General features: G+C 35.9%; 2 protein-coding genes across 3 annotated transcripts in view; both read left to right on the plus strand.

Annotated features, from left to right (window-relative positions):
• Positions 1–1,556: 1,556 nt before the first annotated feature.
• LOC146747220 (uncharacterized) lies at positions 1,557–3,299 on the plus strand. The gene has a single exon (XM_085498343.1). It carries the CDS (start codon positions 1,557–1,559, stop codon positions 3,297–3,299), a length of 1,743 nt encoding a protein of 580 aa, XP_085354469.1.
• Positions 3,300–6,699: 3,400 nt separating this feature from the next.
• LOC102803117 (uncharacterized) overlaps positions 6,700–15,398 on the plus strand; it is a 33,993-nt gene continuing 25,294 nt past the window's right edge. Inside the window, exon 1 of one of the 2 annotated variants that reach the window (XM_085497995.1) lies at positions 6,700–6,778. The gene's annotated coding sequence lies outside the window, so the exon portion shown is untranslated. The remainder of the gene's footprint in view (positions 6,779–15,398) is intronic. The other variant, XM_085497996.1, reaches the window with a different exon arrangement.

A 15,398-nucleotide genomic window follows, 5' to 3' on the forward strand; every position in this document is an offset into this window, starting at 1 on the left:
GAAAGCTTACCAGGTTGAGGTACGATGGCGGTTCTGATGATTCCAACGCACCGAATTCTGAAACCGAAACAATCGGTTACAGCTCGTATGATGAAACAACATTGGCATGTCTCCAGAATGCCGTGCAATTTAAACTTATTGAACTCACTGCATTGAATGGCAGAATATAAAGGCAGCTGACTGATTTATGAACGTCTTCTCAATTGGTAATGTTGGTATTGGCCGTTTTGCGTACTCTGTTGCCGCTACTTGCAAACTGTGTCATCACCGGGGCATAGGGGTAGTGGTAACAAGATGAAGCAAATTTAATGTTTTGTTAAATGTTTGGGCTGCATGTACTGAGACAGATTAGATAGACCTAGAAATCTCACAGAACAAATAAAATGTATCAGTTTATTGCTTAAACAGGATCATGTGCAAATTAAATGAGATAGAGAAATCGTTTCTAGAATAAATTTATCGGCTTATGAAAATTAATTATTGCATGCTTTATCGTAATAGAAAAACGTTGTACTTTGGCCCTGGCCTTACGACAAATGAATTGCACATATGATGTTAAGTTCAGAATGTAAGTAATAACCGATCTAAATATTTTTATTCATTAATTGTTTTACATAAATTAAAACTAAAACAGCCCCACAAACATATTCTAATTACTACTCACCTAACAACATAGTAAAGAATATCCTATAATGGTAACATAATAAAAATGTCGCTCAATGCATTCAACACTGTATATTGCAAAAAGACTATTATATTTCAAAATATTTCCTCCATACAGACTAAAATCCAGGTCATTCTAATTAAACCTTGGCTAGTATGACCAATTCCCACTACAAAAATTGTTTTCATAATTGAACAACCAAAAAAGCACATGCTACCACAGATCTTAGAACCAGGCATTTCAAACACAAATTCCTACACCCCTTCCAATATGCCCTTCAGAAAAAAAAAGCTTGTGTTTCATGGAGCTATATTCCAGGGAAAACTATCAGAAAGTAATACGTCATAGATTTGAAAAGTAGCCGGTGTTAGGGAGTTAGCCTTATGTAAGATATGGCGCCCTCAGCGTCCATACTGATAACCCGCTTGTTTATACACTTAATGTATGCAGCCTCTTTCTGACCTCTCGGTGTAGAATATAAACATGGCGTCTTAGATATGCTGTCAGTGTTCAGTCACTCGTCTTGTCATTAATTATCTTCAATGAACAGAACCCATAACATGGTGTCAGAAGTGGTGAAGTTTTGGCGAAAATAGTGTGGATCACAGTAGAAAAGCCTGGATTACAACACAGCTACCAAAACGAAGACTATTGAGCAAAGAAAAATACAAGACTGGCAAGTTTGACTCCGTACATGTGTTTGAGCACAGATCGCCGCTATTATTGTTGTGAACAGTTTGACAATATCACCGATTGAATATATGTGAGTGCAGACACTTTTTTTTGAAGTATCCAGCCTTCAAACTGACTCAGATGTGTGCAGCACAACACTTCAAAACCGTGAGTAACATAGCGTAAAATTTGTTGTCAGAGTTGACCCCAGTGATTGATCATGGCAACGAACAATTCCATTCCCGCTCCAGAACCAATGAACTGTAATGGAAATATAGCAATAAATTGGCAGACATATCGTGAATCATATGAAGATTACAAAACGGCCACTGAGCTTGATAAGAAAGATAAACCCATCCAAGTTGCTACTCTTAAGATGTTAATGGGTACAGAGTGTAAGAAAATACTGAAAAGATTGCAACTCACAGATGATGAAATGAAAGAGCCTCAGACAATCTTAGATAAGTTAGAAGCACACTTCGTACCAAAACGCAACGTTCTGTATGAAAGATATGTTTTTCACAACGCAGAACAACAACCCAATGAAACCATAGACCAGTTAGTAATCCGACTACGTCAGTTAGCTGAACCATGCAAATTTGGCACATTCGAAGATGAGATGGTTAGAGATAGATTGGTCCTTGGCTGTAAAGATTCCATAGCAAGAGCAAGATTATTCAGAGAGCAAGCAAGTGACTTACACAAAGTCATAGAATCGCTTAGAATAAGTGAAGTTTCACGGCAACAGCTAAGTCAAATGGGAAATGATGTCACAGTAAACCCAGTCAACTATGTAAAGAAAGGAGGTAAACATACAGAAAACAATCGACATAAATATACTGAGCAACGCAAAGAAAGACCCAAGTATAAGCAAACGAAAGATAAGTCCTCCCAGTGTAGATATTGTGGTAGCAACCATGAACGTGACAAGAACAAATGTCCAGCCTATGGTAAGACTTGCAGGAATTGTGGTAAGCAAAATCACTTTCAATCTGTATGCAAACAGAAGCGTCAAGTACAACAGAATCTACACCAGCTGCAGGATGAAGTATCAGATTCTGATGATTCCATATTTAAGATAGATACTATTGGTGCAGTTCAATATGGAAATAGAAAGAAATTCTATATACCAATAACATTTCGAGATACGACTGGTGAAACAAGAATAAATTGTCAATTAGACACTGGTGCAACCTGTAATGTGATGACATATAATGACCTGTGTGACATAAAACAGCATGGCAAGCCAGCATTAGAGAAAACAACAGCAAGGTTGAAGCTCTATGACGATAGCATAGTAAATGCTATTGGTGAATGTAACCTAATCTGCAAAGTTAAAGATAAAGAATACACACTGAACTTCAAAGTTATAGCAGGAAAACAGAAACCACTACTATCTGGTGATACATGTACAAATATGGGACTGATTACTCTTAATGTTGTGAATAGTATTTCACAGGAAGCAACTCCTACATGCACATCTAAAGATAACGTCATCAAACAATACAATGATGTGTTTGAAGGTCTAGGGTGCCTGCCTGGTGAATACAAAATTGAAATAGACTCAACTATTAAGCCAGTACAGCATGTACCAAGACGCGTTCCCATTCCACTGAAAGCAAAATTGAAAGCCAAAATAAATGAAATGGAAAGGAAAGGCATAATAAAGAAAGTTACTAAATCCACAGACTGGATAAGCAGTATTGTAGCTGTTCTGAAACCAAACAAGTTGAGAGTATGTCTCGATCCCAGAGATTTAAATCGAGCAATTAAACGTCCCAAGTATCAGATGCCAACGCTAGACGAAATTCTACCTAAGTTATCCGATGCCAAAGTATTCTCGATTCTAGATGCCAAAGATGGTTTCCATCAGGTCAAACTGGATGAACAAAGCTCCTACCTGACAACGTTCTGGACACCTTTTGGCAGGTACAGATATGTACGGATGCCGTTTGGTATTTGATCAGCTTCGGAAGAATTCCAACGCCGCCTTCATGACGCATTGGATGATATTCCTGGTATTGAAGTCATTGCAGATGACATACTTGTGTTTGGATGTGGAGACACTCCTCAACAATACATGGAAGACCATGACAAAAAGCTAAGAAGTCTACTGCAGAGAGCGAGAGAGGTTAACTTGAAATTAAACAAAAAGAAGCTAAGATTATCGCTCAAAGAAGTACCATTTATGGGAGAGCTGATTACCACTGATGGACTCAGACCAGATCCTCAGAAAATACAGGCGATACAGAATATGCCCAGACCAGATGGCAAAAAAGCAGTACAACGTTTACTTGGATGCGTTAACTACTTAGCTAGATATTTACCCAAACTAGCAGAAATCAGCGAACCGTTAAGACGACTGAAAGAAGACAAAGCTGTATTTGTATGGGAATCGCAGCAAGAAGAATCGTTCAGTCAAATAAAGCATCTTATCACCCATGCACCAATTCTGAAATACTACGATGTAAATGACGAGGTAACCATACAATGCGATGCTTCGGAAAAAGGATTAGGTGCCACACTTCTTCAAAACGGACAACCTGTGACATTTGCGTCAAGATCGTTGTCTCCCACTGAGCAAAACTATGCCCAAATAGAGAAGGAATGTTTAGCAATCGTTTTCGCATGTGAACGATTTAATCAATACATACATGGACGAGAAGAAATCACCATAGATTCAGATCACAAACCGCTTGTACCTATCTTCAATAAACCGATACACCGAGCACCGAAACGCTTACAGCGCATGATGCTACGTCTTCAAAAGTACAACATCAAAGTACAATATAAACCCGGCAACCAGATGCACATTGCTGATATGCTCAGCAGAGCATACTTAACAGAGAAGAGTACTAGCTCCAACATGCCAGAATATCAGTTATTTCAGCTAAAAATAGAAGACAAGTTGTTTCAAGAAATAGAGTCCATTAACCAAGCTCAATACCAACGCGTCAGTGATCCTACTCATCAGCAAATTCAAAAGCTAACACAAACAGATACAACTCTACAATCCTTAATGACAACAGTATTAGCTGGATGGCCAGACAACAGAGATGATGTTCCAATATGTGCAAGAGACTATTGGACATACAGAGAAGAAATCACAGTACACAATGGTGTTCTATACAAAGGAAATCAAATCATAATTCCAAAACAATTGAGACCACAAATGCTCAATAGAATTCATTCAAGTCACTTAGGTGCTGAAGCATGTATACGGCGAGCACGCGACGTACTATTTTGGCCCGGAATGACAGCGGAAATAAAGGACAAAATCACACAATGTAGTCCTTGCAACGAATACCTCAGTAAACAACAAAAAGAACCTTTGATGTCATACGAGATTCCATCACGACCATGGAAAATGGTTGGACAAGATTTGTTTACATACAACAAAACTGACTACCTAATTACTGTTGATTACTATAGTGATTACTGGGAACTTGACAAATTAGATACAGATACAACTTCATCAACTATAGTTAACTATACTAAATCACACTTTGCCAGACATGGCATTCCAGAGAATGTAATTTCAGACAACGGACCGCAATTCATATCCAATGAGTATGAAACCTTCGCACGTGAATGGGAATTCGAACATATAACCTGCTCACCGTACCACAGTCAAAGCAACGGGAAAGTCGAGTCAGCTGTCAAGATATCAAAAAAGATCATCAAGAAAACAAACAAAGACAAGAAAGACTTACAGCTAGCAATTTTAGATTGGCGAAATACACCCAGCACTGATGGCAGCAGCCCACTACAGAAATTAATGTCACGTAGAGCCCGCACACTATTACCAACTCCAGAAGTATTACTTCAACCACAAGTTATCCAAGGTGTAGCAGAAAACATCAAACTTAGAAAACAGAAGTCCAAATTTCATTATGACAAAAGTGCTAAAGAACTACCAGAGCTAAATATAGGTCAACAAGTTAGATTGCAACCTACAAACCCCAGAGAACCATGGAGAAAAGCCTCATGTGTCAACAAAGTGGGTCCACGTTCATATATATTGCAAACAGAAGATGGAAGGATGTATAGACGGAATCGTAAATTCATACGTGAAACTGCAGAACTATCTAGTCAACCACCGACTAACCAACCATCTCAACTAGCAAGTCAGCCTGAATGCACTGCGTTACCAACTCAACAATCAACACCAGCAGTGAGTAATGATAAGCCGGATCATACATCTACACAACCAATTCCAGAGATTCCAGTGACAGAGACCTCACTGAGTCAAACAACAAGATCAACTCGAACCAGAAGCAACATTAAACCGTCCGCCAAATACAGAGACTTTATAATGACATGAACACTAAGTGTAGTATTTAGATTAGTGATTTAGTTATATACATAGTACTAGCGTAGTATAATGATCGGACAATTATGCTGATATAACATTCGATATTTGATTCGATATTTGATTCGTTGTTTTATACGTATATGTTACTTGACACTGTTCGATATTTGATTCGATATCTGATTCGTTGTTTTATACATACATGTATATGTTACTTGACACTGTTCGATATTTGATTCGATATTTGATTCGATATCTGATTCGTTGTTTTATACATACATGTATATGTTACTTGACCCTGTTCGATATTTCATTCGTTATCTGATTCGTTCAAGATCTTTGCATATGAGAAATGACTTTTAGCATCCTGATGCAGCATCAACATCCAGTGTGAACATTGAACTTTAATCTTGATAAAAGAAGGGAGATGTTAGGGAGTTAGCCTTATGTAAGATATGGCGACCTCAGCGTCCATACTGATAACCCGCTTGTTTATACACTTAATGTATGCAGCCTCTTTCTGACCTCTCGGTGTAGAATATAAACATGGCGTCTTAGATATGCTGTCAGTGTTCAGTCACTCGTCTTGTCATTAATTATCTTCAATGAACAGAACCCATAACAGCCGGGGGTTAAAGATGTTCGTTATTTAACCCCCTGTCCTCAATGAATGGCCTCCACGGGCTTTAATTTTAAGCATTTCGAATACCTCTACACGCTACATTTATAATTAAAATGACCAGAATGAAGCAGGTAAAATGATATTAGTAGGATGTGGCTAGTACAAATATGTCGCGAATTGGACAATATCTTGTGGTATTCGCAACTGCAATGGTGGTTCTTTCCTTAAGTACACATTCGCTTAGCAACGTTGTTCTGTTGACAGTTAAAAAATGCGTGGGCTTGGTGTTACAATGCAAACACTTATATAGTGTGAGTAACAAAATTCCCAATTTACAAAGAAGTAAGCTATAAATAGAAGTTGTTCATAGAATCCTATTATACTAGACTCATTGAAGCAAAAACTCATGTGATATATGCAAATACAAAGAAATGAAAGCGTAGTGAAACAGACGAACTTTAGCAGTTCCTGCTGAGACGCGAAGAAAAGATCTTCCAGAATATAGACAGTAAGTGTGTGTTTATTCTACATACAATCAGTCTGCGTGTCATGAAAGATGAGACATACACATAATGAAATTATTGCTAAAAATTACAGTCGACGTTGCTCGATTGAGGCCACTCAACACCGAGCAGTGTTCTCCCCACCGCCATGCTTGGCGACCCGGCCGCCACGCTTGGGCTCGGACCGCCATGCTTACAACTTCACCGCCATGCTAATAGGATGCATTGTTTATATCCGTTTGACCCGCTCACACATAGCGCTGCATAAATTATCACCGTCTACGCCACGGCGGTTTGAACTTGCCGGGACAAATTAAACAGTCCCATTGTTAAACACGTGTGAAGTACAGACGCTGTCAATGGGGAACAAATTGTCACTCAAGTTGCAAACACCGAGATCTATACGACTAAACATGTAAAGGAAAAATAGGTGATGCCGCCCGGCTAAAACGTACAATCACCGCTAGCACAGCACAGAAACGGAAGCGTGTAGAAACACGGAAACGGCGTGAGGCTGGTTTTGATGAATCGTGGAAAAAGACATTTCCCTGGTTAAGGTCAATTGTTCAGGTAAGATTTCGTAATTTTAGAAATAAAATGCCAGTGTGTGTATGTTTTGCCGATCGTAAGAACACCGAACATGGTAGGCCAACACCGATTTCAATCAACATCTTAGACACGAGTGTTAAGCCACTATTTTGGTACCCGGGAAAATTAAAACCAACGTTCTCTTGCTTTTTGTTATTATTTTTCTTCACAAATCAATAAATCTCATAATTCTGAATAATTCTGGACAGTTTGTGTATAATTTGGAGTAATTTGTTATGTTTAGTTTAAGTTTTCTTTGCTTGCGCATCTTTTCCGACCGAATTGTCATCTTTTTGACGCAGACACAGTGACGCTAACTTAGGGGGTATTACAATCAGCTGTCCTAACAGCCATATCACGGAGCTCAACTCAACTGTCGTACTTTTAAAAATCAATTGTATAGCATATCCGTCGCCGATTGAAATGGTATTAGTGCATCGAAACTGTTCGGCGAAGCTGCTAGGTAAGTATATGGCGATTCAATACTAATATTGATATTTACTAGCTAGCTATCCCACTATGACTTGTTCAGTGTGCCTGCTCAGACTGCTGCGGCGTCTCGAGTCGTCTATTTGATTCTATCATCATCATCATCATCATCATCATCATCATGTTGTGTTCAATTCCAATTTTAAATGTGCATCGATTTCTCAAAACAGTAATTTATAGACATGTATATAGTTCATCTGATCCAGAAAGTGATAGTTTAAACTTCATGTACATGTCCAGCTTGAATTTACATGTAAATAATCTATATGCGGACGTTGAGCAGGCGGACAACAACAGAGCCACCGAGCGAAATGATATTTTCCGTTTTGTGTTTCTTCCATTTGAGATGCATTTCTGTAAAATATTCCATATATGATGACTTTCCAGAATTCGCTGGTGTTGTCAAGAGTTGTAGCATCCATTCTGGAAAATCCATATTTTAGCAGCTATTTATTTTCTTGAAATTAAAATGTTTTAATACGCAAGATTTACAGTAATTAATGAGGTCTTGATGTTAGTAATTTATATCCATAACCTCAATGGTATTCTTGTATAAAACATGTCAGTCACTTTCTTATTTTATCATATTTTTCTCTATAACATGACGAGATAGAACAATTTGTATAATATATTATACACTTGCGTAAATGACAAAGGTGTGTCAATAGTCAATAAAACAGCCTAGGCAATACTATAGTCATTTAGAAAAGACATACAATTTTGTTATTAATCTTATTATTATCTTATCTTTGTATTACATTTTAATTTGTTTAATAAGTTTTACAATACAAAAACCATTATTATTGCTGCATTGTGGATATACATTTGTAAATGTAGCTCCAGAATGTGAGTAACCACTTGGAATTCCTACTGAATTTTGGGACGCCATGAATTCACAGAAATGCTTTCTTAATTTCATTTCCAAATACTTGCTGTGATAGATGAATGTTTAAACTATACTTTATACATGTACCATAAGTGAATGAATAATATTACTAAAAAAATCCTTTGAAAATAAAAAAGTTTGCCATGCAATCTATTTGTATCTAACTACCTTGGCCTGTCTCACTGACCTGATGATCAATGGGATAGTGGCTTCCTATAGAGGAGAAATGTGTTAACTCAATATTGGATTTTGCAAAGAATTGTGGGATTGAAAATTCAACTGAACAATATAACCATAACATTTTTAAAAATAACTTGCACGTTGCTTGAAAACAGGAGAGGTAAAAAGCTTATTTTAACGGAGGGCTCTATGGAAAAGATGCGAGCCCCCCTCCCCCCAAATGCCCTCTTCAGTTCGATTATCTATCCCACAACTTTTTGCAAAATCAAATATGGAGTTAACACAGTTCTTCCCTATACATGTATATCTAAAACTGGATATTATGAATCACTGCCTTAACTATGAACCAAATAATAAGGTATAATTATTCCCTTAGAACCTAACCTGACTCACTGCACTAACAACCAATAAGACATTTGTTACTCATAATTAGGACTAGGTATTATTATTATATTTAATAATTTTGTTGTGCCAGGCAACAGTTCCGGACATTGAATGTCACTGTTGTCTCTCCTGACTTTTTTTTATGTGCAAATTGCAAGTGCTGACACATAGTGCATTTTTGCCACAGAAGTCATATTCAAGTTTGGGACTACATGACAGGGCTGTGCGGCCATTTTCCTATCAAATGGCAATTTAATGCGCTATCCTAGTGGACCTTAATCAAGGTTCCCCCAAAGTCGCATTTGTTAGTGAATAAATCTTGGCCAGTGGAATTGGGCTTTCCATGTTCAGCCTGAGTAGGATTTGAACTTGGGTCTACAAATCATGAGTCTGATGCGACAACCACTATGCTACCAATGACCGGTAGGACTAGGTATTATTAATCGAAGACGACCTGATCCGACTCACTGCACTAACAATAAAACTAATAATAAGGTATTATTATTCCCCTAGAACCTAACCTGACTCACTGCACTAACAACCAATTGGACATTTTTTACGTACATGTATAACAACAGTGTTCTCCCCCAGACCTCTAAAGCGTCATAGTACAGTGATGTGACCCTGTGAGAAGTTCTTTCAAGGGTGTAGCCCCTCTAAATCCAAATCAAATACTAGAATATTAATAATTTGCCCATTGCACGTAACAGCAACAATGTGACAAAATAAGTCTCACAAATCACAAATGCTGCATACATCTGGAAAATATACTGATTTGGTACACTGCTGTTATTTGCAGTTTTTGCTTTAATTTAAAAAAAACAAGTGAAATTAAGTCCCATTGAAAATAAAACTGTACATAAATCGAAGCAAAAATTATTCAACTGCAGGCGAGATCGCCAAAGAAAAAAACTGACTGGCAACACTATTGTTTGGAGGTGTCAATCTGCCCAACGAATGTGTGTCTCGGCTACGCTGATGGCTCACGCTTTGCCAAATTTTGCCGAATGGCGAGTACACACATTGAGTTTTAAGTTGAGTTGCCAAATAATATATTTTATAGCCAAAATTGACCATATTTTAGGAAAGTAATGATTATTTGAATGTATAAACCATCTTTATAGTAATGTTCTTGAATGTATGGGCCATGGGCAAAGTTTTGAATGCTTGGACACAAGATGTTCTAAAACAGATAAGAGTTTAAGATTCCTTGTATGGAATGTGAACGGTTTATTGGGAAAAATAGAAAATGTAGATTTTTGTGATTACTTAAAATCTTTTGATTTTGCCTGTCTCACTGAAACATGGCTTTATAAGCCTTTTGATATGCATTTTGAGGGATTTAAAAATTTTCATATGCTTGGTAGGAGGGAACGGAATTATGGTAGAGCATCAGGTGGGATTTCAATTTTATTTCGAGAAAAAAATGAAGATAATTTTGATATAAAGTTTATTTCTAGTAACTCACAAAATATAAATTGGGCTTTGATAACACAGAGAAACCACCCGATTTTGTTACTTGGTAATGTATATAGAGCACCAGAAAGCTCACAATTTGCTGACAAAGATTTTTTCGATACTTTAGAATCTGAAATGTTAATTTATACCAGTAAATACGAGTGTAATATTATAATTGCAGGAGATTTTAATGGTAGAACAGGTTGCAAATCTGATGGTATTGATCTGGATTGCACATACTTGCCAATGGAGGGGTTTGAAAATATGGGACAAAGGGCTGATAAACGAATTTCAAAAGATGTGGTAGTAAATAATTATGGGATGGAATTACTTGAATTTTGTTCAGTGACTGGATTAAAAATTGTGAATGGGAGATTATTTCAGGAAAGAGGGAGTGGCAATTTCACTTTTATATCAGAACTTGGTACGAGTGTAATTGACTATGTGTTAACAACAGAGGAGGTTCTAGTTAAATTTACTGATTTTACAGTGGGCAATAGAGTTGAATCTGACCACATGCCTTTAGAATTTGTTTTAACTTACCAAAATGAGGTGGGGGTAAATCCAACTAAGGATAGTTCGGACAATTGTATTGTTAACAAAAATGACACATCTAGGTTAAGGTGGGAGCAACAGAAAAAACAGCAGTATCTTGATAACTTTCAAACTGAACCAATTGAACAATTAACTCTTACTTTTAACGATAGTATTATTATGGGAAACCTCGAGGAAGCAGCAGCGGGTTTGGTGAACATTGTCTCTTTGTGTGCCACTGACATGAAAACTGAGACCAAAAATAATATTAAAAAGAGAGAAAATTTATGGTTCGATAAAGAGTGTTCGGCAACTAAAAAAGAAGTATTACGTGCACTAAATCAGTTTAGAAATTCTCAAAATGGGAAAAGTTTGGAATATTACTTAAAATTAAAAAAGAAATATAGAAAATTGATTAAGGAGAAAAAGTTAAATTATTTGGAAATGAGACAAAATGAACTTGTAAACTTAGCTGCTCATTCAAACTCACGGCAATTTTGGCAGAAATTTCGGCAACGAAACGAAAATGTGTCTAAAATTATTACCCAGAAAGAGTGGCATGATTATTTTAAACATCTGTTTAATAACAATTTTATAGGGGATGAGGATATGGCGGATTTTTTTGATTCAGTAAATGATTATGTAACAAGGTTAAATTTTGATGACATTGAGAACACAGAGGTTGATAATACTGACCTTGACTGCCCTATCACACAAGAGGAAATCAAAAAGAGCATAAAGAAACTAAAAAATAATAAAGCCCCTGGGCAAGATGGAATTTCTTCGGAATTTTGGAAAGATGCACCACAGAAAATTGTTGAAATGTTATTTATTTTATTTAATGTATTACTTGAACAAGGTTATTTTCCTGAAAAGTGGGCAATTGGATTAATAACACCAGTGTATAAAAAAGGGCATAAGGATAACCCTGAAAATTATCGGAGCATTATGCTTTTAAATGTTATTAGTAAAATATATATGAATATCCTGACAGAAAGATTGACAGTATGGTTTGATAAATATAGTAGAATTGTTGAAAATCAGAGTGGTTTTAGAAAGAAACGAAGCACATTAGATAATATGTTTATTCTGAGCACAATTATTGATAAATATGTATTTCATCTCAATAGTCGATTATATTGTGCTTTTATAGATTATGAAAAAGCATTTGATAGGGTCCACCATATTTCACTATTTTATAAATTAACAAAGGCAGGAATGAGAGGCAGACTATTAACAACTTTGTTCTCAATGTATACACATGTTAAGGCAGTAGTTAAAACCCCACATGGTGTGACTGATCTGTTTAAAATTGGAACAGGCCTGCAACAAGGCTCAGTTATTTCCCCATTACTTTTTTGTTTTTATATAAATGATATAGAAAAGGCTCTTACACAAGGTGTTGAAACTGTAATCTATGTAAACACTTTAAAATTAATGTATCTATTATATGCTGATGACCTCGCATTATTTAGTAAATCTCCCATTGGTCTACAGCGTCTTCTAAATAGATTAGCAAATTACTGTAAAAGATGGAGGTTAACAGTAAATTTGAATAAATCAAAAATTGTTGTTTTTCGCAAATCGGGTAGACTGAGGAAATCTGAAAAGTGGTTTTGGAACGGGAATGAAATTGAAATAGTCTCAAAATATAACTATTTGGGGGTTCTTTTTTCTAGTTCAGGTATCTGGTATCAGGCCCAAAAACACATTGCTGAACAAGCAACGAAAGCCATGCACAGTATTAAAAGTATTCTTTACAAATATGATGGGTTCAAACCAGCTATTGCGTTTCGTGTTTTTGACTGCAAAATTCTCCCAATCCTGCTTTATGGCAGTGCAATATGGGGAACATTTAAATCTTACGATATAGAAACAGTTCATCATAAATTTTGTAAATTTGTTTTAGGGGTACACCCAAAGGCCACAAACTCTGCTGTGAGGGGGGAGTTGGGAAGACATCTAATTAGAACACATGTGAACAAAGAAATAATTCGGTATTGGTTAAAATGTATAGATGGTGATTCCTCTGCTTTAGTAAAAGAATGTTATGGCTATCAATATGACAGGGTACAAAGGGGATTCAATTGTTGGGCAACATATGTTAAGGATTTGTTATGTAATTTTGGTTTTGCACACGTATGGGAAAGCCAGTATGTTAATAACCCAAATTGTTTTCTGCTACAGTTTAACCAACGGTGTCTAGATATTTCCCAGCAACAGTGGCATGATCAGATTGGTAATAGTTCAAAATTATGCACTTATTCTAAATTTAAAAAATTATTAGCCGGGGAAAAATATCTGGATTCTATTACTATAAGTGTTTTTAGAAAATCTCTCACTTGTTTTAGAATATCTGCTCATGAGCTCATGATTGAAAAGGGTAGGGCATTGGGAATACCACTTGACCAAAGATTGTGTCCTCTTGGTTGTAATCTCATTGAAAACGAGTTCCACTTTCTATTACAATGCCCCAAATTTGAGGAAATTAGAACTCGTTTTATACACAAGTTTTACTATTGCCCAGCGCTTGAATGGAAATTTATTTTGCTACTGCAATCTGAAAATACACATATAATACAAAATCTTGCAAAATACGTATTCTACTCTTTACAAAAACGTCATAGTTTGTTGGAGGGAAATTTAACTGAAATATAAATTTAATTTGGTATTCATAGGTGAAGTATAAATTTGTAATATTCAGACAAGCAGTAGCAGTGATTATTCTTGTCAAACGATTTATTTATTTGTGTTACATTTAAGTGTGTACATTATGGCCTATGGCCAATGGTACTGAATAAATATATAACTCTGTATAATAAAGAAAAATGAACGACTTTTACCATAACATTTTTTCTGATAGTCGATTTTTCTAGGATAGTTGACGTCGCCATGTCTACAACAGAGCTGGTATTATGTTACTGTATTTTGCCGATCATGTATTAAAAAACTCTTGAAAATATGATACATCAGGGCAAAATGTAAGATAAAATATTAAACTTCGGTCTGACCTTTTGCATCACTTCCTGTTGAAACACCATAGTTCCTCACAAAGTCGTATGTTATCGCATGACTTTGTGGACATTTTTTTTACCATCCCCAGTTCTTTCTAAGATTAAAACATTAACTCAAGACACATGTTAGATCAAAAGAAATACCTGGATTGCCAAGTCTGTTTATTAATGGTTCTAAGATAATCGCCAATGAATCATTTTCAGGAATTTTTTAGCTCCGCTGTTGACTTTGTCGAGCGGAGCTTATCATATGAGTGATTGTCCGTCGTCGTTCGTGTCAATGTTTTACTTTTTCGACTTCTTCTTGAAAACTACAAGCCTGAATGCTTTTATACTTGGTGTATAAGTACCTTGGGTAGACTTCTCTTAGATTTGTTCATTTCATGATGATATCTTCAATTCTCTAATTTTGGTGAATATTTTTGTTATTTTTGGTAAAAAGTGATATTTTCAACTTCTTGTTAAAAACCGCAAGTCCAATTGCTTTGATATTACATATATAGAATACTACATGTGGACCTCTCTCAGATTTGTTCATTTTGTAATGATATCTTCAATTCTCTAATTTTGGTGAATAATTTTGTCATTTTTGGTAAAAAGTGACATTTTCGACTTCTTGTTAAAAACCGCTAGTTCGATTGCTTTGATATTACATATATAGGTACTACATGTGGACCTCTCTCATATTTGTTCATTTTATAATGATATCTTAAATTCTCTAATTTTGGTGAATATTTTTGGTAAAAAGTGATATTTTTGACTTCTTGCTGAAAACAGCAAGTCTGATTGCTTTGCTATTATATATATATATATATATAAGTGCTACATATGGACCTCTCTCAGATTTGTTCATTTTGTGATGATATCTTTAATTCTCTAATTTTGGTCAATATTTTTGTAATTTTTGATAAAAGGTGATATTTTCGACTTCTTGTTAAAAACTGCAAGTCTGATTGCTTTGATACCATACATATAGGTACCTCAGGTAAACCTCCCTCAGATGTGTTCATTTCATGATGATATCTTCAATTATCTAATTTTGATGAATATTTTTGTCATTTTGAGTAAAAAGTGATATTTTTGAATTCTTGT

Source organism: Saccoglossus kowalevskii, chromosome 4, assembly GCF_978046115.1.
Source record: "Saccoglossus kowalevskii chromosome 4, keSacKowa6.1, whole genome shotgun sequence".
Classification (NCBI taxonomy): domain Eukaryota; kingdom Metazoa; phylum Hemichordata; class Enteropneusta; family Harrimaniidae; genus Saccoglossus; species Saccoglossus kowalevskii.